The sequence below is a fragment of the Nuphar pumila genome, chromosome 2 (genome assembly GCF_984573655.1).
Source record: "Nuphar pumila chromosome 2, dmNupPumi1.hap1.1, whole genome shotgun sequence".
NCBI classification, from domain to species: domain Eukaryota; kingdom Viridiplantae; phylum Streptophyta; class Magnoliopsida; order Nymphaeales; family Nymphaeaceae; genus Nuphar; species Nuphar pumila.
The window spans coordinates 69,652,422-69,676,413 of record NC_143250.1 but is presented as its reverse complement, the minus strand read 5'-3'; the positions used below and the strand labels follow the sequence as shown (position 1 = coordinate 69,676,413).

At 38.3% G+C, this 23,992-nt stretch overlaps 2 protein-coding genes across 7 annotated transcripts in view; both read right to left on the bottom strand.

Moving 5' to 3' along the window:
- The window catches only part of LOC149845711 (pentatricopeptide repeat-containing protein At1g74630-like), a 55,404-nt gene that overhangs the window by 11,757 nt on the left and 19,655 nt on the right, over positions 1-23,992 (bottom strand). For 2 of the 6 annotated variants that reach the window (XR_016430207.1, XR_016430206.1), the window contains one exon: positions 17,937-18,586. The exons of 3 other annotated variants lie outside the window; for them this stretch is intronic. The gene's annotated coding sequence lies outside the window, so the exon portion shown is untranslated. Of the gene's footprint in view, positions 1-17,477; positions 17,732-17,936; positions 18,587-23,992 lie in introns of those variants that run through there. One more of the 6 variants, XR_016430208.1, reaches the window with a different exon arrangement.
- LOC149845712 (uncharacterized) lies at positions 10,726-14,780 on the bottom strand. Its single transcript, XM_089995939.1, has 8 exons — positions 14,437-14,780; positions 13,275-13,356; positions 13,069-13,198; positions 12,860-12,989; positions 12,450-12,776; positions 12,263-12,367; positions 11,815-12,168; positions 10,726-10,914 (listed from the first exon to the last, which is right to left on the bottom strand). The coding sequence occupies exons 2-8, from the start codon at positions 13,351-13,353 to the stop codon at positions 10,828-10,830; spliced, it is 1,212 nt and encodes a 403-aa protein (XP_089852065.1). The 5' UTR covers positions 13,354-13,356; positions 14,437-14,780; the 3' UTR covers positions 10,726-10,827.

Sequence of the window (23,992 nt, the reverse complement as noted above, 5' to 3'; positions counted from 1 at the left end):
TCCCGCACTTGAAGATGTTATCACCAAACTAAGTGGTGAAGAAACACGTATGGAGATTAGCAAGAATAATCCTAGCATTCTTGTTGCCTCTTCTACTCAAGAGGATGGTGAAATGGTTAATGCTGTGTCAAGATCGAGGAATAACATGAAGACCTATAGACCTCCTCATTTCAAGAACCAAGGTCAAGGAGGAAATGATCGGCATGGCAAAAGAGACTATAACAAATTGAATTGCTACTTTTGTAAAGAATCAGGACATATCAAACCTATGTGTCCTAAATGGAAGAAATTGATTGCAACGGCTATGGCATCCCAAGCAGAAGAACGACCTTCATCATCAAGTGAGTATCTTTCCCTTCAACAAATCGTAGAAGCATTACAACCTCTTCTCAAGGGAGCCACTTCTGGAGCCGTTATGTCATCCTCTTCCCCCGGTAAGACATCTTGGCTTTTAGATTCCGGGGCATCCTTTCATATGACCCCTAGCTCTTGCTCTCTTTCAAATCTTTCTAAAAATTATTTTTCATCCTTTGTCTCAACCGCGGACGGAACATCTCTTGAGATTAAAGGAATAGGTAATTTTGAAAGACAAGACTTCTTTATTCCAAAAATTCGTTTTATCCCAAAACTTAATTTAAATTTTCTTTCCATCTCCCAACTCTCGGACCATGGTTGCGATATAAAATTCTCTTCTAATAAATATTGGATACAGGATCGTCAGTCCGGGAGATTGATTGGGGAAGGCTCTAGAAGAGGAGACCTCTACTACGTAGATTTTTTTCAAGTTCCCAAGAGTCAATTTTGCAACGTCGTTCAAAACAAAGATATTCATGTATGGCATAAGAGATTGGGTCATCCAAATATTGTTAAAATCTCCTATCTGCCTTTTGTTAAACATCTTTGTAAAAGTGTTTTTCTATGTAATGAATGTATTCTTGGGAAAATGAAATGTTTGCCTTTTTCTAAAAGAACCATGTTTACGACAAAACCATTTGAGATTGTTCATTCCGACGTATGGGGCCCGGCTCCTGTGATGTCAAAAGGAGGTTTTTCATATTATGTGATTTTTGTAGATGACTACACTAGGTTTTGTTGGATCTATTTTCTTAAACATAAACATGAAGTTTTTTCAACTTTTAAAAGTTTTCATATGATGATTTCAAATCAATTCAATGGATGCCTAAAAATCCTTAGGTCTGACTCTGGAGGAGAATACCTCTCAAATGAATTCAAAAGATACCTTGAAAATTTTGGTATTCTTCACCAAAAATCTTGTCCGAAAACCCCTCAACAAAATGGGTTAGCCGAACGAAAGCACTGGCACATCATTGAAACAACTAGGACTTTACTTATTTCACAAAACATTCCAAAGAATCTCTGGGCTGAGGCAACTCTTACCTCTGTCTATCTCATTAACAAACTTCCATCGAAGAATTTAAACAAAATTTCTCCCTTTGAAAAACTATACGATAAGGAACCTGATTATAGCAGGTTAAGGATCTTTGGGTGTAAATGTTTTGTTCTTACTGATAAGAATGACAAACTTTCGCCTAAAGCCATTCCTTGTGTCTTTCTTGGCTATTCTGAAACCCAAAAGGGTTTTCGTTGTTATGATGTCAAAAGTGATAAACTGTATGTTTCCAGAAATGTGAGTTTTTTGGAAAATTTAAGTGGATTCGAACATAGTGACCCTCATAGTGAGAATATGGATTATTCTTTTCTATTTAATTTACTGAATAAAGACGATGATACTAATGATGATGAGTCGGATCAAAGTAACCCAAATGAATTTGAAACTGAAGAAAACATCTTCTTGCTTCCTTCGTCACATCAACATATTGATGAAGGATTACCTAGAAACCCTATCACCTATACTCATAGAGATCGAAGCAACTTTAGAAGTGCTCTTGACAGATATAATGATGCTAGTCCCAGTGCCGCTCAGAATGAAGATATCCCTCGTAGAACCGAAAGAAGTAGAAGGCCTCCTTCTAGGTTCATTTCCTATGACTCCTTTTCACCTAGATATAGAGTCTGCCTTAGTGCCATCCACTCCTATATAGAACCTAGAAGTTTTGAAGAAGCACGAAAGTGCCCTTAATGGATTAATGCAATGGACAATGAACTTGAGGCTCTAAGAAAAGCCAAAACTTGGGAATTTCAGAATCTTCCTAAAGGTAAGAAAACAATAGGGTGCAGATGTGTTTTCAAAGTTAAAACTAAAAGTGATGGATCCCTTGAAAGGTATAAAGCTCGTTTGGTTGCGAAAGGATATAGTCAGGAATATGGTATTGACTATGAAGAAACTTTTTCTCTTGTAGCTCGTATGGTCACTGTCTGATGTCTTATAACCGTTGTTTCTATCAACAAATGGAACATCTATCAAATGATATTAAAAATGCCTTTTTAAATGGCGATTTAAGCGAAGAAGTTTATATGGATGCTCCACCTAGAATGGAGACTCCTAAGGGAAATGTGCTTCGTCTTCAAAAAGCACTTTATGGTTTAAAACAAGCCCCCAAGGCTTGGTATGATAGGTTTAACTCTGTAATGATTGAAAATGGATTTTCCTCTTGCTTTACTGACACTGCTCTATTTGTTAGAAAATCTAATGCAGGTATTGTGATTTTACTATTATATGTTGATGACATGCTCATCACCGGGAGTGACTCTAATGAGGTTAAGAGTATAAAATCTATCTTAAAAGATAAATTTGAAATGTTTGATTTGGGTTTTCTAACTTACTTTTTGGGGATTGAAGTAGCATACTCTCTTAGAGGACATTTTTTATCTCAAACTAAGCTTGCTTCTGAGATCATTGATAGGTCAGGTACTACAGATGAGAAGCTTTGTGAAACTCCTGCCGTAGTAGGGGCCAAAATGAAAGTTGATGATGGGGTTCCACTTCTGGATCCTACACCCTACAGACAGCTTGTAGGATCATTAATGTATCTGAGTATTACTAAACCAGATATATCTCATGCAGTCCATACTGCAAGTCAGTTTCAGCATGCGCCTACATCAGTTCACATGAGTGCCATCTTACGAGTCGTAAGATACATAAAGGGTACTCTAAATAAGGGAGTTTTTCTGTCATCTTCTTCCGATTTAAAATTAATGGCTTATACTGACTCTGATTGGGGAGGTGATCCAAATAACCGTCACTCCACCACTGGTTTTTGTGTATTCTTAGGTGACTCATTAATTTCATGAAGATGCAAGAAGCAACAAAAGGTGTCACTTTCCTCAACAGAAGCTGAATATCGTGCCATGGCAACTACTACCATGGAGATTGTTTGGATTCATCAACTGCTAGAAGACATGGGGATCACAATAGAAGGGCCCACCAAGCTGTGTTGCGACAACAAGAGTGCAATCTACATTGCGAACAATCACACCTTTCATGAGCGGACCAAACACATTGAAATGGACTGTCACTATGTTCGTGAAGCATATCTCCAAGGAGTCATTGATCTTCCTTATGTCACGTCTGAATAACAGTTGGCAGATTTCTTTACTAAAGCCTTGTGCGCTCCGCGGTTCAACTTCCTTCTTGGCAAACTATCGGTCATGTTGCCCAATGTTTGAGGGGGGGTGTTAAATTATGTAAATCAATCTTGTTTTTTCGTATATATATTTTATATATATAAGCAATGCCATTGCGATTGAAGGGAAAGTTTTATAGGACCACTATTAGGCCTGCTTTACTATATGGTACGGAATGTTGGGCTGCCAAGAGACATCATATTCAAAAAATGAGTGTAGCTGAGATGCGTATGCTGAGATGGATGTGTGGAAATACAATAAAAGATAAGATTCAGAACGAGGAGATACGTAAGAAGGTAGGCGTTGCACCCATTGAAAATAAGATGAGAGAGAATTGTTTACGGTGGTTTGGACATATTCGGCGAAGGCCTAATGATGCTCCAGTTAGAAGGATAGAGAAATGGGAAAATATATTAGTTAAAAGAGGTCGGGGTAGGCCTAGGAAGACATGGATGGAGGTGATAGGAAAGGATATGAATGCTTTGAACCTCACCAAGGACATGGCATTGGATAGAAATGATTGGAGGAGAAGGATTCATGTGGAAGACCCATAATGATTTTCTTTTTTGGTTCATATCGCCGACCCCAATTATTTTGGGATGAAGGCGTACTTGTTGTTGTATATATAAGGTAATACATATACATATATATTATATATGTACATGTATCTACCTATTATATATATAAAATATATATATATATATATATTGCTAAGGGTAGTTTAGGCATTTTACACATATTCATTTTCGTGAATATGTTTTGTAATTTTTCTTTATTTCTTTTTCTTTATTTCTTTTTCTTTATTTCTTTTCTTTAATTAATACAACTTGTACTTGCCTTGGGAGGGGCCCAACCCACTAGTCGTTGGACCCCTCCAACGATCACATTTGTGACCGTTGGAGGGGCTCCAATGACTATGTGGAGCCCCCTCCAAGGCCTCCTAAATGCCTTATAAATATGGGCTGCTCTTGTATTTCTTCAAGGGTTTTGGGATTATTGCCCAACCTTTTCTTGTTTATGAATCTTATGAGTGCATTTGCACATTTGTGATTTTGTGTTCTTGTGTTTTTTGCACAAGTGTTCTAAGTGTTCTTGGTGTGTGTATGTTTACACATTTATTCTCAAGGAATCGATTATAGTATCTTGTTGAAGATACTTTTACAGCCACGTGGTGACCTCTCATTGGGCAACGGTCCCATCTATGTAAAATGTCCCTATTGCCTCTTCTCTTTCCTCAAATTACTTTCCAAAATACTCTCCTACTTTGATTTCTTTCATAATTTCTCTTTTCGGGCTCTGTTTATTTAGATCAAAATACGAGTTGCGTACGCACCCGATCCATTTATTGTTAAACAAATTTTTTGGAGTCTCGGTAGATCCAAATCTAGTTTGGATCCGTCTTCGTTTCAGACCAGATTTCTCATTCTAGATCCTTCCAACTCAATTCTAACCCACTGCTAACTGGTTTGGAATAGTCACAGATAGGGGTGGCAATCAGGTCTGGTTGGCGGGTCAGCACACCTCAACCCGAACCCGACCCGTTTATTAAACGGGTCGGCTGTGGCAAACACGAACCTGACCCGTTTATTAAACGGGTAAACGGGTTGGCGGGTCAACCGGCCCGCCTAACTCGTTTATTAAACGGGTCAGCCGGGTTAGCGGGTTGGCATACCCCTAACCCGAACCCGACCCGTTTATTAAGCGAGTTAGGCGGGTCGATCCGTTTATTAAACAGGTTAGTTTAAGCCCAACCCGAACCCGCTAAGAGGCGGGTTGGCAGGTCGTGTCAGGTTTTGCCACCCCTAGTCACAGATCCTCTATGAAATTTATATAAATACCCTTGATTTGGCATTTAAAAAATTTCAAATATTACAAATCTACCAATGGTTACTCGTACTTTTATCTTTATAATTAGAAGCCTACTTATATGTATGGCTATCTGTGTAAGGACATGACATGACACATTAAACGTGCCTCTGACACATACGCTAATTATCTCATTGAAAATTTTCATTTAGGTGCAAACTGTTTGCTCTAATTTTAGAAATAAGCCAGCTCAGAGGTTTCTTGAAAACTACCAAATAGAGACTCGAATTAGGATTTTCATGGATTATGTTTTATCCCATATTTGACTGAATTCAACTCTATTTGGTTGCATTTGAGAAGCCAAACTATATTCGATTACAATATGACAAATATCCAAAATTTGATGGATATGCAAAAAAAAACATATTTGTATGAGTTTTTTAATTATCTGAATCTGAATCCAAATTAGAATTCATTTAGCTAACATTCTATTAGTTGGATATGGTATTTGGTCACATCCAATCCAAATTAGAACCATTTACATCCTTACCTCAAATGTTCATCATCTTGAGAATAGCAACCTTTTTAGTTTCCCACATTGTTTTTTGGAGTAAGTTGTTAAATTCATAGAAGCAATGTTGGATCCAAGTACCAGATCTAGTGCTGTCTCACAAATGGAAACCCAAGAGCTGCTAAAATGATGGGCCCATTAAGGAAAGGTTATATGGAATCAAGGTTTCAACTATCATATTATATTATGTTAATGGTTGCATGTATAACCTATCTAATGGTTAGGGAGGGGTTATTGAGTTTCATGGAGCATCATCTACAAGATTAATGAGGAAATTAATTCAGTCCTTGGTTTCCTATATAATAAGACCATGGGAATGGCAAGAAATATAGAACAACAAGTAAGCTCTAATAGAGGATTGTGAAAGCCCATGTTTGGAGGGTACTGTAATAGCTTAATGGAAGAGCATGTGTTTTTCACAAGGTTGGAGGTTCAAACCCCCCTAGTTTACATGCCCCATTCAATTTAGTGATCTTATTTATACCAAATTTATGAACCATCGGGTTCCAACAAGCAAGGAAACAAAAAGTAAGAAAAACATAACAGAGAGCTCAGCTCAATGAGGGAGCTGAGCAAATAGCATGTTAAGGAATCGTTGGATCAGCCCTATCAGGATCCAAGTTCACATCAAGGAAGGAAAACCAGGCTAGCTGGGACTCTGAGGAGTCTTGTTGGCACTGAATACCAAGAGGGTCAACCAGCTCAGAGTCCTACGCTAGCTTAGAGAGAGAAATATATTTCATCTAGGACTCCTGCAGAAGATAAGAGACTGGAAGACAAACCAGACTCAAATAAACTGAAGAGTGCAACATGTATTCAAGTTGTATTGAGTCGGGATGTTAAAGCATAAGGGGACATCTGGGACTCCTTTGAAAAATTGTGTACTATATCTATAAATTCAATGGAACCTCTAATCTCAGTGTAAAGGTAAGTTAGAAAGAAAATATTCTTCACCACGGACATGGATCTATTCTAGATCAAACCACGTTAAATCTTGTGTTTTGTGTATAATTGTATGATCTTTTATAGTATCAGAGTGTGGCACGAGATTCTTCTACTTCAGTGTTGGTGGTGCTCTGTAAGTTGATCATCTCCTCTCTCTTCTTCGAACAGTTCTACATCAGGTTCAAACAAATTTTTTTCTTTTATTTCTGCTCCTTCAAGCCTGCAACACTTTTTGTCTGTAAAATTGTCTACGAACAAATTCTTATTATTAGAATCTCAATTTATCTCATTGTTGAAAAGGTATGAAAAGGTACAATTTAATGGGGCTTGTGAATGGAACAAAACACTGGCCCAATATGTTTATTATGGAGCCTAATAAAAAGGTCATGAAAAGTCCATAATTTGAGGAATGGGAAAGGATGGATCAATTGTTATTAAGCTAGATTTTGTCATCTCTTACGGACATTGTATACTGTCAAGTTGTGGGGTTGACAACCTCATATAGCATGTGGAACACGTTGAAAAGAGCTTATGCTGCTCACTCTAAGGCCAGAGTGCAACTCAAATCTCAAATACAGAATTTGAGAAAGGGAGCTAACAATATCACAAACTATTTTCATAAAGCCAATAGTATATCACATTAATTGGGTATTGCAGAAAAGCCCATATCTAATAAAGACCTAATTATGCATATTCTTTCTAGTCTTCCTATGAGTGAATATGGCTCTTTGAGAACTGTGTTAAATACAAGAGATGATCCTATATCTCCAAAAGATTTATTAAGGATGCTATTGATTCATGAAGCCCAGTTGAATGAAATTGATAATCTAGAAACACTAATGACCAACTTGGCCCTAAGACAATAAAATCAAGGCCATGAAAATCATGGTCCCCAAAACTGATTTAATTTTTCTAGTGGAAGAGGAGGTGAACGACAATCCAACAGATATGGCCCAAATAAAGGAAACTTCAATAATCAGGGAAACCCTACAATCTGCCATTCATGTGGAAATCAAGACCATATTGCTACCCAATGCCGAACTACATGTCAAGCTTGCAGAAAACATAGAGATGGTGCAGTACAGTGCAAGATTTATAAGTTCCAGAAAGATAAAGCCTCTCCAGAAGCATATAATGCTACAACAATGAATCATGTTTATGATTGAGCATGGTTTTCAGACTCTTGTGCCACTCACCATGTTAATACAGATCTAAACAATTTTTCTTTGCAGTCAAAATTTCATGGTCATGATTGCATTCAAAGTGGTAATGATGCTCAGCTAAAGATTCAAAATATTGGTAATTCTGTGTTTGGTGGTTCTCAATCTAAATTTATCTTGAATGATAATTCTGCATGTCCATGCTGTTACAAGATATTTATTATCAGTTCACAAGTTTACTAAAGATAATGATATGTTTCTTGAATTTCATTATGATTGATGCCATGTTAAGGATCGCAAAATGGGGAAAGCTCTTCTGCAGAGTACCAATGAATAGGGTCTTTACAAGTTAGACATACCCAAAGTACATTAGTCAGCCAATGACTCTTTTGCTTCAGCTTATGTTAGAGAATGTGCCTCCGTGGTGCAGTGGTATAATCAATTGGGACATCCTTCTTTACGTATAGTGCAGTAAATTTTAAATAAACACATTTTACCAGTTTTGAATAATAGTGATAAAGTTGTTTGTGAAGCATGTCAAATGGGTAAAAGTCATTATTTACCCTTTAAACTATCTATGCATAAAGTCAAAAGTCCTCTTGAGTTAATTTATTCTGATGTTTGTGGACCTACATCTATTTCAAGTAGTAGATGACATTTATATTATATGAGTTTTGTAGATGGTTTTTTCAGATTTACTTGGTTATTTCTTATTGAAAGAAAATCTCAAGCTTTCCCTATCTTTCAAAGTTTTCAAAATCTTGTAGAAAATAAGCTTGGTTGCAAAATCAAAGCCTTGCATATTGATTGGGGAGGAAAATATAAGTCATTTTCTAACTACTTGAAATCGTGTGGTATAGAACATCGGGTTACATGTCCTCACACATATAAACAAAATGGTTGTATTGAACGTAAGCACAGTTGAAACTGCTCTTACTCTTTTGGATCAGGCAGGGATACCTAAAAAATATTGGGATTATGCCTTTCTCACTGTTGTATACCTTATTAAAAAACTTTCTTCTCCAACCATAACTAATAAGTCTCCTTTTCAAATCCATACCTGATTATAAGTTCTTTAAAACTTTTGGTTATGCCTGCTATCCTTGACTTCATCCATATAATGGACATAAATTAAATTTCCAAAGCAAGAAGTGTATCTTCCTTGGGTATAGTAATCAACACAATGGTTGCTATTGTTTAGATCCTATGACTCAAAAAAAAATTATCAGTAGAAATGTCCAAATTGATGAACAAACCTTTCCCTTTTAGACGTATGTACCTCAATGTAGCCTTGACGTACAACCTAGTTCACATATTCCTCTTTTGCCTTAAGTTAGCCAACCAACATCTTTATCCCCAACACTGATCACCCTTCGTTTGAGTCCTCACTTGTTTTATCTCCTATAGTGTTGTCCCCACCTGTTGAAGTGTCGTCCCCACTTGTTTCATCTCTTGTTCAACCTCTGCACCTACTCCATGGTTACCAAATCCCAAACTGATTTTCTCAAACCCAAGACGTATAGTGCAACTTGGTATCTCCTACCTGTGGTCCTTCTTACTGAGCTTAAACAAGAAAGAGAACCTAGTTGTTTCTCTTAAGCACAAAAAGTGTTTTATTGGCACCAAGCCATGGCAGATGAGTTTTCTGCTTTATTAAAGAATGGTACTTGGGGTTTCATTTCTCTCCCATCTGATGCAAATGTCATTGGTTGTAAATAAATCTATAAGATCAAGAAGCATGCTGATGGTAATTTGGAAAGATATAAGGCCAGACTTGATGCAAAAGGGTATAGTCAAGAGGAAGGCATTAACTATTTTGAGACTTTTAGCTATGTTGTTAAACCTACTATTTGAGTAGTATTGGCTATTGCTTATTAGTTGGGATGGTCAATTAGTCAATGAGATGTGCATAATGCCTTTGGTATGGTGTTCTTTTAGAAAAAAATTATATGGCACAACCTCAGGGCTTGTTAATCCATAATTTTCTCATCATATTTGTAAATTGCATAAAGCTATTTATGAACTTAAAAAAGATCCACGTGTGTGGTACTAGGGGTTAAGCATGTTTTTAGTCAGCATTGGTAAATTTGCTCTCAAGGATTGGGTCTTTTGTATTGTTTTTTGGGCATCAGGGTTACAATGATCACTTATGCTTTATATTTGACTAAGCAAAAATACTCGGTGGATTTACTAGACAAAATTCGAATGGTTGGGGTTAAACCAGTCTCTATCCCAATGCCCTCTTCTACAAAATTGTCTACCAATGATTGCACCACAACAAAGCACTGGATTAGCGACGACCTCATTCCGTCGCTAACCGGCTTAGCGACGAAGAGGCGACGGACAACTTACGTCGCGAATTTTTCGACGCTAACTGGTGACGGAATAAATCTGTCGCCAGTTCCGTCGCTAATTGCGACGGAATAACGAACGACGGATTCCATCGCAAATCCGCCGATACTAAACGGCGAACTCGGTTTGGCGACGGATTTACATCTGTCGGTAAGTCGTCGTTAGATTTATATATATAGCGACGGAAAAATCCGACGCTAATCCATCGCACACACGAAAAAAATAAAAAAAATTATTTGAAAATTAAATATCGAGAACGCTACAATTTATATTTTCTGTACAATTTATATTTCCTGTAATTAAAAAACAAAGTACACATAAAATTTCATATAAAAGGAATCTACAACAATTAATCGTTCCACTTTAAAATTAACAAGTTTAATTATTAATAATTCAACAATTACAATTTCGAAACAAAAACAAATAGAACTCCTTCAACACATTAATCTAATCATCGTCAAGATTTTGTGCGTCTTCTTGTTCATTGCCTTGATCTGTCCCTTCAGCTCCGCTATGTTGATTATCGCTAGTAACCTATACAAGAAAAAAACTGTCAGTATTGATAAACAAAATATATTGAAATAAATTATACACTATATGTGATTCTATCATGTGCTCATATGTGTTCTAAGGCAGTAAAAAAACTTTATATGTGATTCTATCATGCACATATGTGCTCTAAGGCAGGCAAAAAACTCTATATGTGATTCTATCATGAATGATATTGTTCTAAGACAGTAAAAAAACTCTATATGTGATTATATCATGCTCATATGTGTTCTAAGGCAGCTAGAAAAACTCTATATGTGATTCTACCATGCTCATATGTGCTCTAAAGCAGGCAAAAAGTTATATATGTGATTCGATTATGCTCATATGTGTGCTAAGGCAGTCAAAAAATTGAATATGTGATTATAGCATGCTCATATGTGTTCTAAGGCGGTCAGAAAAACTCTATATGTGATTCTATCATGCTCATATGTGCTCTAAGGCAGGCAAAGCAAAAAACTTTATATGTGATTTTATCATGAATGATGTGTTCTAAGGCAGTAAAAAAACTGAATGTGTGATTCTAGCATGCTCATATGTGTTTTAAGGTAGTCAAAAAACTGAATATGTGATTATAGCATGCTCATATGTGTTCTAAGGCAGTTAAAAAACTAAATACGTGATTATAGCATGCTCATATGTGTTCTTAGGCAGTCAAAAAAACTTTATATGTGATTCTATCATGCTCATATGTGCTCTAAGACATACAAAAAACTTTATATGTAATTATAGCATGCTCATATGTGCTCTAAGGCAGGCAAAAAACTCTATATGTGATTCTACTATGCTCATATGTGCTCTAAGGCAACCAAAAAGTTATATATGTGATTCGATTATGCTCATATGTGTTCTAAGGCAGTCAAAAAACTGAATATATGATTATACCTGAGAGGGACCTGCAATCGAAGATCCTCTATTCAGCACAATACTGGTGATCTCATTTCGGATAAAGGGGGCGACGGTGTTATGGAAGTAGTCATTCATTGTGTCCTTAATGATCTGGCGTACATCTTCACCGGAAAGAATAGGTTGCTGCTTGGAGCTTATGTCGGCAGAAGAAGTCTGTGAGTCGTAACTGGAAGAAGCAATAACAGGTGAAGTATTCATATTACTCTCAAACCCGAACACGCGACCTTTTTTGGGTTCACCTGTTGCAGTCACCCATGTTGCAGGATCAAATGATGGATGCTGAGTAGCGTCATCACCATATCGCTCTACCATCTGTTGCTCATATGCTTCCTACAAAATAATGTTTAAAGTATGCATTAATAATTAATGATAACATTATGATAACTTGCATATTGCAATGATTATTAATAGAATAAATACATACCATTGTCGTTCTCGCCTTCTCTGATACGAAGTCTCCCGTGGTCTTCTGTTTATATGTTTCAACAAACACATCATTATATGGTACAATGTCTCCTTTTTCTGCTTCCTGCGAAGTTAAATGATAAAAGATTTTGTTAACAAATTTGCAACAATACTTATAAAATTAATATTATATATTAATGAGTTACCATTTTCTTCAGGTGGCTCCCAAATGTCTTAGATTCACCTATGTGTAGATGGGCTTCGGGCATTTTCGCTCGATTTTGTGTAGCCTTCGCAGAGCAATTTCGAAATGCATCTCCCGCCCACTTATCGCACATTTCATCCCAATAATCTCTCCTGATAGTAATAGGGCAATGGCTCTTCCACTGTAGTGGATCATCTATTCCACCGGATGCTTGTTTTGCTGCAGTTTTCATATTGTGCAGCATGTCTGCAAATCGATTGGCAGCCACCTTCTGCCACACCTTCCTTGCATCATTTTCTTCCATCGTAGTTGTGAAGCGATTCGAAGCCTATAAATATTTTCAGAAAGTTAGTAGACATGACTAAAAAAAATAAATATGAAATACATTAAATATGAAAAACAACTGTATACCGTGAATGAGGACCACAATCTGTCTAACACCTCCTTTGGGTACTCTTTCCATTGAGCAACCGGTCCTGGTAGATGTTGAAGAAGTGAATTCCTAATCTCGCGTACTACTTCTTCTGGCTCAAACCTCGTGCTGCACATGAATTGGTACACAGTAAATATCAATATAAAATATTTATAAGATATGCAATAATTGAAAATGAAATACTTACGGTCGATTATCGATATACACTATTCGAATGAGTCTTCCTGTGCCAGACTGAGAAGACACTGCTTTCTGTGTTGACTCCTGACTTGTGTGATCAACTGGTGTAGGTGAGTCGTGTACAGGCGAAACATTATCTGTAAAAAAATATGTTAGAAATTCTCAAAATGCGCATTTGAACTAATCAAGCATCCAATTAGTTAAATGATATACCTATCACAGGAGCCCGTGAAGATGAAGGCTGGGTCTGACTACTACTGGATGAGCGACCACTGTAACCTCCACGAACCATATTCTAACAAATAACATATGTCATACAATACATTCAAATAATTCGCATCAAGTACTACAATACATTCAAATCATTCGCATCAAGTATTGCAATACATTCAAATGATTCACAACAAGTATTGCAATACATTCAAATAATTCAAATCATTCACATCAAGTACAATACAACTCATTTATTCGCATCAAGTATTACAATAATTCAAGTCATTCACATCAAGTATTATAATAATTCAAGTCATTCACATCAAATATTACAATACATTCAAGTCAATTACATCACTGAGAGAGAGCATTACAACTGCACACACAATGACAACTTATCGAATCTCGCTCTCGCATATGAGCGACAAAAATAAAAAATGTGAATCGGTAAACCGATTTGCAAAAATAAAAAAGTAATATGCCAACAAGTTCAAAGCAAATTGGACAGTCGTGTGGAGTAATCCCACGGCTGCACGTAGACCAAAGCATAGCTCCTCATGATGGCACAAAAGCTGAGGCATTCGGTTTCAAAAGGAATTTCGTATTCCTTTGGGAATACAAACCTAGATGGGGAAATCAAAACAAGACTGTCGTTAAAAATAAGAGATGTTCATGCTTTAGTGCAATGGCAACCTTGCATGATTCCCAATATCAGGAATCGAATGCGCAGGCTATGCAGTGAAGACAGCAAGACTCGGCTAGCATATTAAAAATAAAAAGAAACTCAGCAAATACAAATTTACTTTAACGCATACAAGTAATTTGGTCCATTGTCAACATGAAAAGAAAATGATCCCAATTGGTTGGGCTTGGATTTCTAAGCAAACACGTATTCGTGATTTGCGAAACCCTGATTAGGGTCATGCGGCTAAGAAACAGAAAAACAATCTAAATGAAATTTTTATGAAGCAATGAAACCTCCCCCGACTGGGGGCCGTTTACCAGCGGTATAGGGGTCTGGCCACCTATGGTGGTCTGAATCCTACGAAAATGGGGGAACTGAACCCCAAAAAACAAAAAAAAACAACGATAAACGGGCGTGCATTGCTAAACAGAGGGAAGAGAAAGAAAAAAAATATTCAGACAAGGTGTAGCGTCTCACCAGGGTTCACCGACGTCGGTGGTGAAGCCGCAGTAGAGGCTATTCGCCTGCTGCACAGGAAGGGCGAGGCCAGGCAGTCCTGCGGCTTCAGATATCGGAGTCAAAGGGTCATGCAATGGTGGCCAAACTCAGTGGCCGACGGCAATAAGGGTCGTAGTAGTGGTGGCCTCCGGTCGGTTCTCGGACGAAGGGGAAACACAGGAGAAAACGGGAAGAGGGGGAAAGAAGAAGGGAAGGAGGAAGAGATAATGTCGGCGAGGTAGGGGTCGGCGACGACACCCAGCTCCGGCCGATCTCTGAACGGGAAAGGAAGGAGGAGGAGGATGGCTTGGGAGGCTGCGTGAAGGAGAAAATGAAATGGGGAAAGAAAAGCTCGTTTAGGGCTTTTACGAGTTAACGTCGGGTTCGGTTCGACATGACCCGAGGAACAAAAAGAAAAAAAAAATAAAGACACAAGAAAAAAGCATGTGTAAATTAAGAGTAAAATTTTTTATAATGAAATGGGTAAAATAAAACTAACCTAACGCTCTAGGATTAAATTATTTGGTGGCTAATAATCCTATTTTAGACAAAAAAAATTTATTTTAAAGATAATATTTTATTAAATTAAAATATTTTCAAAACTAATTTTATGAATAAAATACCCTTTTTATGAAATTATTCTAAGAACCATTAAAATATTTTCTTTTAAGTTCGAAACACCTCAAAAATACCTAAATGGGTTCGTAACTCATTAAAATGATTAAATTGAATATTTTAGTAATATTTTATTTATAGCAATGATTAAACTAACAATTTTACCCTTCTTTGTCAAAAAGATAAAATTAAGTATATAAAACACACAAAATTGACAATAAAAGATAGAAACATATTTTTAACTCAAAATAAGGCAATTCCTTTATTTATTTTCTCTTAAAAATATACGGGTTTTACAGGGCCCAACTCGTGAATCATGTAGTGGGTCGTGCCGGTTTCACTCCTCAGCCCAAAAACCCGTTATGACCGAGACCAACCTGCAAACTCGCCTCAATCAGTTATAAAATGGCTAGTTTCAGGTTTTTGAGAGGGGGGTTAGTTGTAATATTTATAATTTTATATTTTTTCTTTTTAATTTTAATTTTAATTTGTAATCTACTTGTAATTTTTTTCATAGTGAAATTTTGGACTTTCGTCCTATGATTTTTTTCCTTCCAGGATTTTCACTAAAATCATGGTGTCCATTTTTTTTTTTTCTTATCATTTTTTTTCAATTCTGCCAGTTCAGCCTATTCAACCCGTGAATCAGCCCTCGTAAGCCCAGCCCAACCGTGTCGGTTCCACTGGGCAGGTGCGGTTTGGCCTTCTCACAAACGGTTTGGTTCAATAAACCAGCGCATTTCAATTGGTCTGGTTCATGAACCAAGCCGTTAATGGCCCTGAGCCGGTGGGCCGCATGCTGGTTCAGGCTCGTCTGCCACCTCTACTCGGTGGTTAGGACAAATTGCGATCACCCATTGTACTCGGGCCTCCTATGTTCGGCTCCCACTGAGGTTGTACCATGATTAACCTGTGAATATGCCTTGTGAGAAAGGTTACCACGGCTGGGGAGTGGTGAGGGATTGAACCAGGAGTTAGGACACAGGGATCGGTTCAGTGCCTGCCTATGTGACACAGGCCAATCACACACGACTGCATTCAGAGTGGGGCCTGCGTTCTGTGGATGTGGGGCCCATGTAATGTTGTCATGTGATTGGCCTGTCACATAGTAGGCAGTCAAGCGGTCCCTGGATCTCTCTCATTGAACCAGTGGACCCATTCCTCGGCAGGTTCCTTGTCACCAAACAATAAACTCATATAAGAGTACATTTGCCATGAGTGGTACATCATACCACAAGGCTTACAAGCAACTGTGGTATACCAAGTCCATAAAGTTGAATTGTCGAAATATAATGCTTAAGTAGAAAATTTGCCAACACCAGGCCATGTATTCAAGTGAGGATTAGGTCGGAAGTTAGTGAAAGCAGTCTCTCTTTTAGGGTATGTTTGATGCACCGTTCTCAGCCTTATTCGGACAAAAATTATGCTAAAAAAGATGATTTTCAACAAATGTTGGATGCGGCAAACGACGTTCCGCGCATCCGCCGCGTTCTTATACGTATGTTATTTTCGTTCCACCCTTCCCCTTGTTACAAAAATAACAGGAATAAAAGAAACAAAAAATTCTCGATGGGCATGCCGAACCATCTCACATGCCTGACACTCTCTCTCGGAGTTGTCTCTCCCTCTCCTGTGTAGCGGCCAAAGGGGCAGTGGTGGAGGGCGGCAGTGATGTTTTCGACAGATATCGATCGGCCCCGATGATGGTGTCGATCGCCGATTCATCCTCTGCCATCACATCCTCCGTCGATTCATCCCGCACCGCTTGCCGCCCCGCTGCTCGCAGGCCGGCCCTCCGCCGATTGTTGGGAGATCCGCTGTGGAGCCCCAATCGCCCTCCCCGATCCTGTCTGCCACCGACACCCTCCCCCACCGAAAACCCTGGCACAGAAGATTGAAAAGTTTGTATGGCAGCTCAGCGCCACTTCCAAAGCTAGGGTTTACGCCGACATCAACGTCTCTACCCCAAGGACTACTGGGACTATGAGAACCTCACAGTTCAGTAGGCCCCTCTCTCTCCCTTTCGCTTGTGGTTGGATTTTAGTCATATTGAGTCTCATTATGATGAGATCGTTGATCTGCAGACATATTTGGTTAAGCAGGTGTAAGATTTAGTTTTCTTGATGGAATTTTTGAGGGAACTAGGGTGTGACTTCATCTTTTTTCTTGTTGTTGGAGTTAGGGTTTTAAGATCGGAGTTTTAATTTCATAATTGAATTCATATTTGGGCAAAAAACAATAATAAACTTATTAAAACATGTAAAATGATAAGCGGATCGGGTCATACCATCCAAAATGAATTAATTCGACCCATTATCCATGACTGTCCAAGTTATCCACACATCGTCATCAAACGAACATTTGAAACATAACATCAGAGTACGATCCAAACAAACGTTGGACTTGGAATAGTTGTTACAGAACGTGCATCCTTTTTGTTCATTTTGTACAAACCTGAACCATCAAACATGCCCCTTAAGTTACTGTAAGTCCTTACAAGATCCGCATTAACTTGCATTGGCTTTTAAACCCACACGCCCCAACATGGCAACATGTAAGGTGTAGATGACAATCTTCACAGTTCAGACATTATAATTCAATGTTGTGATCATCGGTTTATGGATTGAATTGTCTTTTTGACACGATTTAGAAAATCGACCTGAATCAGATCAGCATGAAGCGGTTATTTATAAAATTGATTTTAAAAAATCATAAAAGATAAAAATTCAGGAAAAATTATCTAAAACAAGAAACATAGACACATGAAATAAATGATATGACTAGTAGGGTCTAATCAAATTCTAAAACATGCATTTAATGCCTGAACAAAACAAATATCATGATTATCCAAAAAAAAAAATTAAACCAAACAAAAAAAAGAAATCTGATTCAGGATGATTTGCGCTTAATTCGGTGAGGACCAATCCAGGCTATAATCCACCACCATCATACATCCTTGAACACTACGTTCTAAATTAAATCATGTTTAGCATTACATGGACGTCTATCCCAATGCTTAGTGCCTGAAGCCATGATCTTGGTCATGTTCCTTTGGGCCACTGAAAATGACAGTATCATCATAATCATAAACCCTACATGTGGCTAAAACATGGGGAAAGGCAGCTAAAAGCAGCAGCTTCATAACACTGCACGGTCCAGATGGCCCAACCACCAATTGCAAATTTTGGCCATGCAACCCACCATGACCAACCATAGTCATTAGGCCTTTTAACAGTGACCATAAATAGTATCACCATTGAAGACATGGAGGGAACCTTGGTCCCCATCACTGAGTTCTCGTCAGAAATATATGGTACAGAATTCCAGTGGCTCCACCGAGTCCAGATATCTTGGCCAACATTGTAACACGGAGCATTCCAATGCGCCTCGAGTGTTAGGTTGATGCCAACCATAATGCCACATTTAGCTGGATTGATCAGCAAGACCATGAAGATTTTGGATTTACATTGCTCAGTTTCTTGAGCTTCTGGAACATCAATCTCTCTGCATCAGCCTGAAAAACATTAGGATGACAAATGATCAGGAGATGGAACATTTTGTGCCATCATATATGCATTTACATGTGCACATGCATCACTTTGCCATCCAAAGGCAAACCGTGAGGAGGGCAGATAAAGAGAGGATTATGTTTGATTTAAATGCACCATGTGATGATACTCAGTGCTATCTAGTAGTGACATTCAGGAAACTGGTAGGGCCACATACAAGTTAGCCAGGACGGTTCAAGTTGGCGGGTTTTTAGCTGCCAAGATGGTGCCAGATCTGGGGGGAAGCTGATACGCCAGAACCAATGCTGGCCATCACCACCATGTTTTATGTATCCATTGAACAGAGTTTACCTTATAAATTTCAGCTAAATCTGCTGTAGTTATTAAATGGTGAACACCACGTTTATTTCCAGATCTGTGATGGAAGGAATTCAGTGTATTCATGCTATAAACTTGGGTCTCTAGCTGTACTATCAGACATTGTTCGATACAACAACAACAACAACGCCTTCATCCCAAACAATTGGGGTCGGCGTTATGAACCAAAAAGAAAATCATTTTGGGTCCTCCACAAGAATCCTTCTCCTCCAATCATTTCTATCCAATGTCATGTCCTCGGTGAGGTTCAAAGCATTCATATCCTTTCTTATCATCTCCATCCAAGTCTTCTTAGGCCTACCCCGACCTCTTTTAGCTAATAGATTTTCTCATTTCTCCATCCTTCTAACCGGAGCATCATTAGGCCTTCGCCGAATATGCCCAAACCATCGTAAACGATTCTCACTCATCTTATTTTCGATGGATGCAACGCCTACCTTCTTCTGTATTTTCTCGTTTCGAATCTTATCTTTTAGTGTATTTCCACACATCCATCGAAGCATACGCATCTCAGTTACACTCATTTTTTGCAAATGATGTCTCTTGGCAGCCCAACATTCCGTACCATATAGTAAAGCGGGTCTAATTGTCGTCCTATAAAACTTTCCCTTCAACCGCAATGGCATTCTACGATCGCACAACACTCCAATTGCACTTTTTCATTTCATCCACCCAACCTTAATCCTATGATTTACATCACCATCAATTTCTCCATTCTTTTGAATGATAGATCCCAAATATTTAAAACAGTCATCCACCGCTATTTGTTGCTCACCAAGCTTCACTACACTCTCATCACTACTTCGTTGCTTACTAAACCGACATTCCATATATTCTGTCTTACTCTTACTCAACGTAAAACCTCTTGCTTCCAAAGTCTGTCTCCATAATTCTAACTTAGCATTAACCCCAGCTCTAGACTCATCAATCAAAACAATATCATCAACAAACAACATACACCACGGCACATTTTCTTGAATTGATCTCGTAAGTTCATCTATCACTATAGCAAAAAGGAAAGGGCTTAATGCAGATCCTTGGTGTAACCCAACCGTTATAGGAAAGTTAGTTGTCACCCCTTCATAAGTGCGGACATTGGTTACTACTCCTTCGTACATAGCTTTAATTATACTAATGTACTTGAGAGAGATACCTTTCTTCATCATTGTCCACCAGAGAACATCCCTAGGTACTCTATCGTATGCCTTCTCCAAATCAATAAAAACCATATGCAAATCTTTGTTCCCCTCTCTATATCTCTCAATAAGTTGTCTAAGAAGATGTATACCTTCCATAGTTGATCTTCCAGGCATAAAACCAAATTGATTCTCCGATATCATGTCCACCTTCCTCAACCTATACTCAATCACCATCTCCCAAAGTTTCATAGTATGACTCATGAGTTTTATAACACGATAGTTTGCGCAATCTTGTATATCACCCTTATTCTTATAGAGAGGCACCAATGTACTCTTCCTCCACTCATTAGGCATCTTATTTGTCCGCCAAATCTTGTTAAAAAGATTTTTCAACCATACTAAACATTTCTCCCCCAAGCATTTCCAAGCCTCGATAGGTATACCATCCGGGCCAACTGCTTTTCTGGATTGCATTTTCTTCAAAGCATCTGCAATTTCTTTCTTTTGAATCTTGCGTATGAAGTCACGATTCATTTCATGTAAAGGAATGGAGAAGTCGCCAAGATCCTGGGCATGCCTTTCATTAAACAACTTATCAAAATAATCTTTTCATCTCTCCTTAATCTCCTCATCTTTAACTAAAACCCTTTGTGTTTCATCTTTGATACATCTAACCATACCCAGATCCCTCGATTTCATATCTCTCATCTTTGCAATAAGTTGTCTAAGAAGATGTATACCTTCCATAGTTGATCTTCCAGGCATAAAACCAAATTGATTCTCCGATATCATGACCACCTTCCTCAACCTATACTCAATCAACCTATATCAGACATTGTTTGATGTTTTTCCAAATTTTTGTAATTTCTGGATAATAGAATTTTTGAAGCATTATTCATGAATTTCAAGTTTACAATTGTGTTTGTATTGAAATTTTGAAGAGAACGGTCTTTGTTTAGTCGAAAACAGAATTAATTTGAGTTTGGAGCAAGCCCGCCATGTTCTTGAGGTATTTTGGTCATTTCTAGAGAGTTTCAAGGGCATTTTAGATACAAGAGACATTGTCGTCCATTTTTGGATTGACTGAGCCACTCAACTTCGTGAGGGCATATATTCAGTATTATTAGAATTGTTCATATATCATCATTGGAGTTCTGGCTAAAGTGAGGGGGTAGTTTTTGGCTCTTTTGGCAATGATTGCCTTTTGGGGGCATTTATGTCTTTTTGAAGACTGAGCAGCTGCCCAGCTATGCCAACCCCACCTGCCAGCGTGACCTTGCCACGTGGGAAGCCCTTTTTAAGGTTTTGCTTTCTAGTTGGTTGAGCCAACTAGGTTGGGACCTATTAACTCAACTAGAGGGCTAACTAGAGCCCACGCTCGTCTATGGTTGAAATCTGGTTCTGAACCATTTGGATCCAGTCCTTGCCCAGACCCAGACCCAGGTGAGCAGAGTCCTATTTAGGCTCTAGGAGGGGAGGCTACGAAGTCCTTTTTTTCTCTCTTATGTTCCCTCCCCATGTCACGTACTACCCCCCCCCCTTTGTTCCTCTATTCCCTCCATTTTTTGAGCCGTGAGTGCATCTTTTCCACCCATCATCTTCCTTGTGATGCCAGTACGCTGCACCCATCTTTTTTGTTGACCACCATTGGAGCTGAGCTTTAGAGCTCGCAAAACGTGGGTTGCTGGTGTGGATGTTGTGAGGAAGATTAGCAAGGAACGACCCAAGGTAAGTCGTCCATCCCCTTGATTCTTCTCCTAACTTGTTCTTCCATTTTCCCCATCCTTATCCCTTTGGGTTTTCCATTTTGGGGTGTCCTCGAGGCGGAGGATGAGTAGCAGCAAGAGTATTGCAAGGGATGAGAATGTCGTTCATTGCATTGAATTTTTTTCCTATCGGATCTAGTGATCAAAGGTAGGAGCTCAACTTCCCTCTTACAATAGTGGTATGTATAGGCATGGACTATGTTTCTGATGTGCAAAATTGTTGTGAAATCATGAAAGGTGTATCATACAAGATGAAATCGGTGAGGAAGCTCATGATTGAGCCTATGTTTTTCTGAAATTTGAATGTTGATATGTTTTAGAAAATAAGAACTATGATGTGTTCATCTATATGCTGAAATGATCCCTTTTGTATGAATAAGCATGCTAGAGTGTAATTTTTATAGGCTATGCATGTTGGATGATAGCATGAATGTTCTGTCAGCATGTTACGAAGGATTTTTGTGCGAGAAGTCTGCCAAAAACTGGACTTTCTGTGTTGTTGAGGGTTTTTGAGAATTCAAGAGTCGACAATTGCAGGAGGAACATTCAATTAGGAGCTTAAGTGAACACAGAAGTCGACCCCTATTCTGCAAGAGTTGACCCATGTATGTTCAAGGAGTTTAAGGCAGCTTGAGGGCCGACCCTTGGTTTTGGAGAGTCTACTCTCAGGTTGTTTTGAATGACCCTGAGTCAACAAGAGTCAATTCTTGCTTTTGAAGAGTCGATCCTTGTTGTTCTGTTTATGTTGCTATGGCCCGAGAGTTAATTCTTAATGTTGAAGAGACAACCCTTGTTGTGTTGTGAGTGTATTTGTTGGGCAGATCCGAGAGGGTCGACCCCTGTGTTTCAAGGGTCGACTCTTGCTGGGTTCTGTGTGGATCCCTGACCCACGAGGGTCGACTCATGGTTCTAGGAGTCGATTCATGTTGAGTCTTGGGCTGATCCTAAAGTGTCTGAGCTGATCCTTGCTTAACACGAATCGATCCTTGCATTGTATGAATGAATTTTCAATGTTTTAAATTGTATTTCTACTATTTTTTGAAATAAACCTTGGGTTTTCAATTGTAAATATATATGAACACATGACTTTAGAAAAAATCTCAAAACTCATGTTGTTGGAAATGATTGGGTGTTCTTGGAAACTAGGTTTTCTGAATACTTTGGAAATATTTTTCTATACTATGAAAGGTTTCAAATCCACTTATACTATGAAAACATTTTCAGAAATCTAGTATACTTATAGATTTGTTTGCTCTTTGAGACAATCCCTAGATTTTTGAAAAATTACTAAGTTGGCTTACTTACAAAGATTTTTATGAACCTAGGAAACTTGATGACTTATGTATGCTTTTAGTTTTCCATATTCTTCATTGTATAAATATGGTTGCATCTAGAAAATGCATGTGTATTTCTTATTAGAAGTTTCTGTAAATTCTTGAATGATTGCTTTACAAAGAATTTTGGTTGAGAACATTGCCTGTTATGGAGTGTTTCGAAAGCTACCTGTTGTTGTGTAGTATAGGAGCCGAACTTTATGGTGTAGTAGTCAACCCCTATTACTTTATTGGGTACTGGGCAGACCTAAGGGTTGACTATTGTTTGTAATAGTCGACCCTAGAATGATGTGAGTCGATCCTTGCTCAACAGAACAGGTTTCTGTTCAGGAAGAGTTAACCCTTTCTGAACAGAATGGTATTCTGTTCCAGAAAGAGGCGACCCTTGTAATGTTTGAGTCGACCCTTGCTGAACAGAATAGGTTTTTGTTAAGGAAGAGTCAACTCCTGAGTTGACAAAGTCGGCTCTTTCATACCAGATTTCATGATTTTGGTGTGTTCAACCCAGATGAAGGTTGTTTAGCCTGGGTAATGCATGGATTAACTTTAGATCGAGTCTAAGAACCTGTGTGTGATGTGATTGAGGGTTGTATGCATTATTTTGAGTTTGGTAGTCCGAAGAGGGACCCAACTCCCCTTAAGATAAGGATGTGATGCATATACCTGAACGTATGATTTTTGTTCCGCTTAAGCATGCTACATATTTCTTGAGCTGATTTTCAGTTGTGTTGTGAATATGTTCCAGTAAAAAAGAACATATATACATGTATATATGTATGAACATGTATGCGATT

What these genes read in the sequence shown, in the direction of transcription:
- LOC149845712 (XM_089995939.1), bottom strand. Translation starts at nt 13,353, where the DNA reads ATGGTTCGTGGAGGTTACAGTGGTCGCTCATCCAGTAGTAGTCAGACC. An exon ending in GATTGTGGTCCTCATTCACG is followed by an intron (nt 12,777 to 12,859) that starts GTATACAGTTGT and finishes AAATATTTATAG; the next exon opens with GCTTCGAATCGCTTCACAAC. An exon ending in AGAAGGCGAGAACGACAATG is followed by an intron (nt 12,169 to 12,262) that starts GTATGTATTTAT and finishes ATTATTTTGTAG; the next exon opens with GAAGCATATGAGCAACAGAT.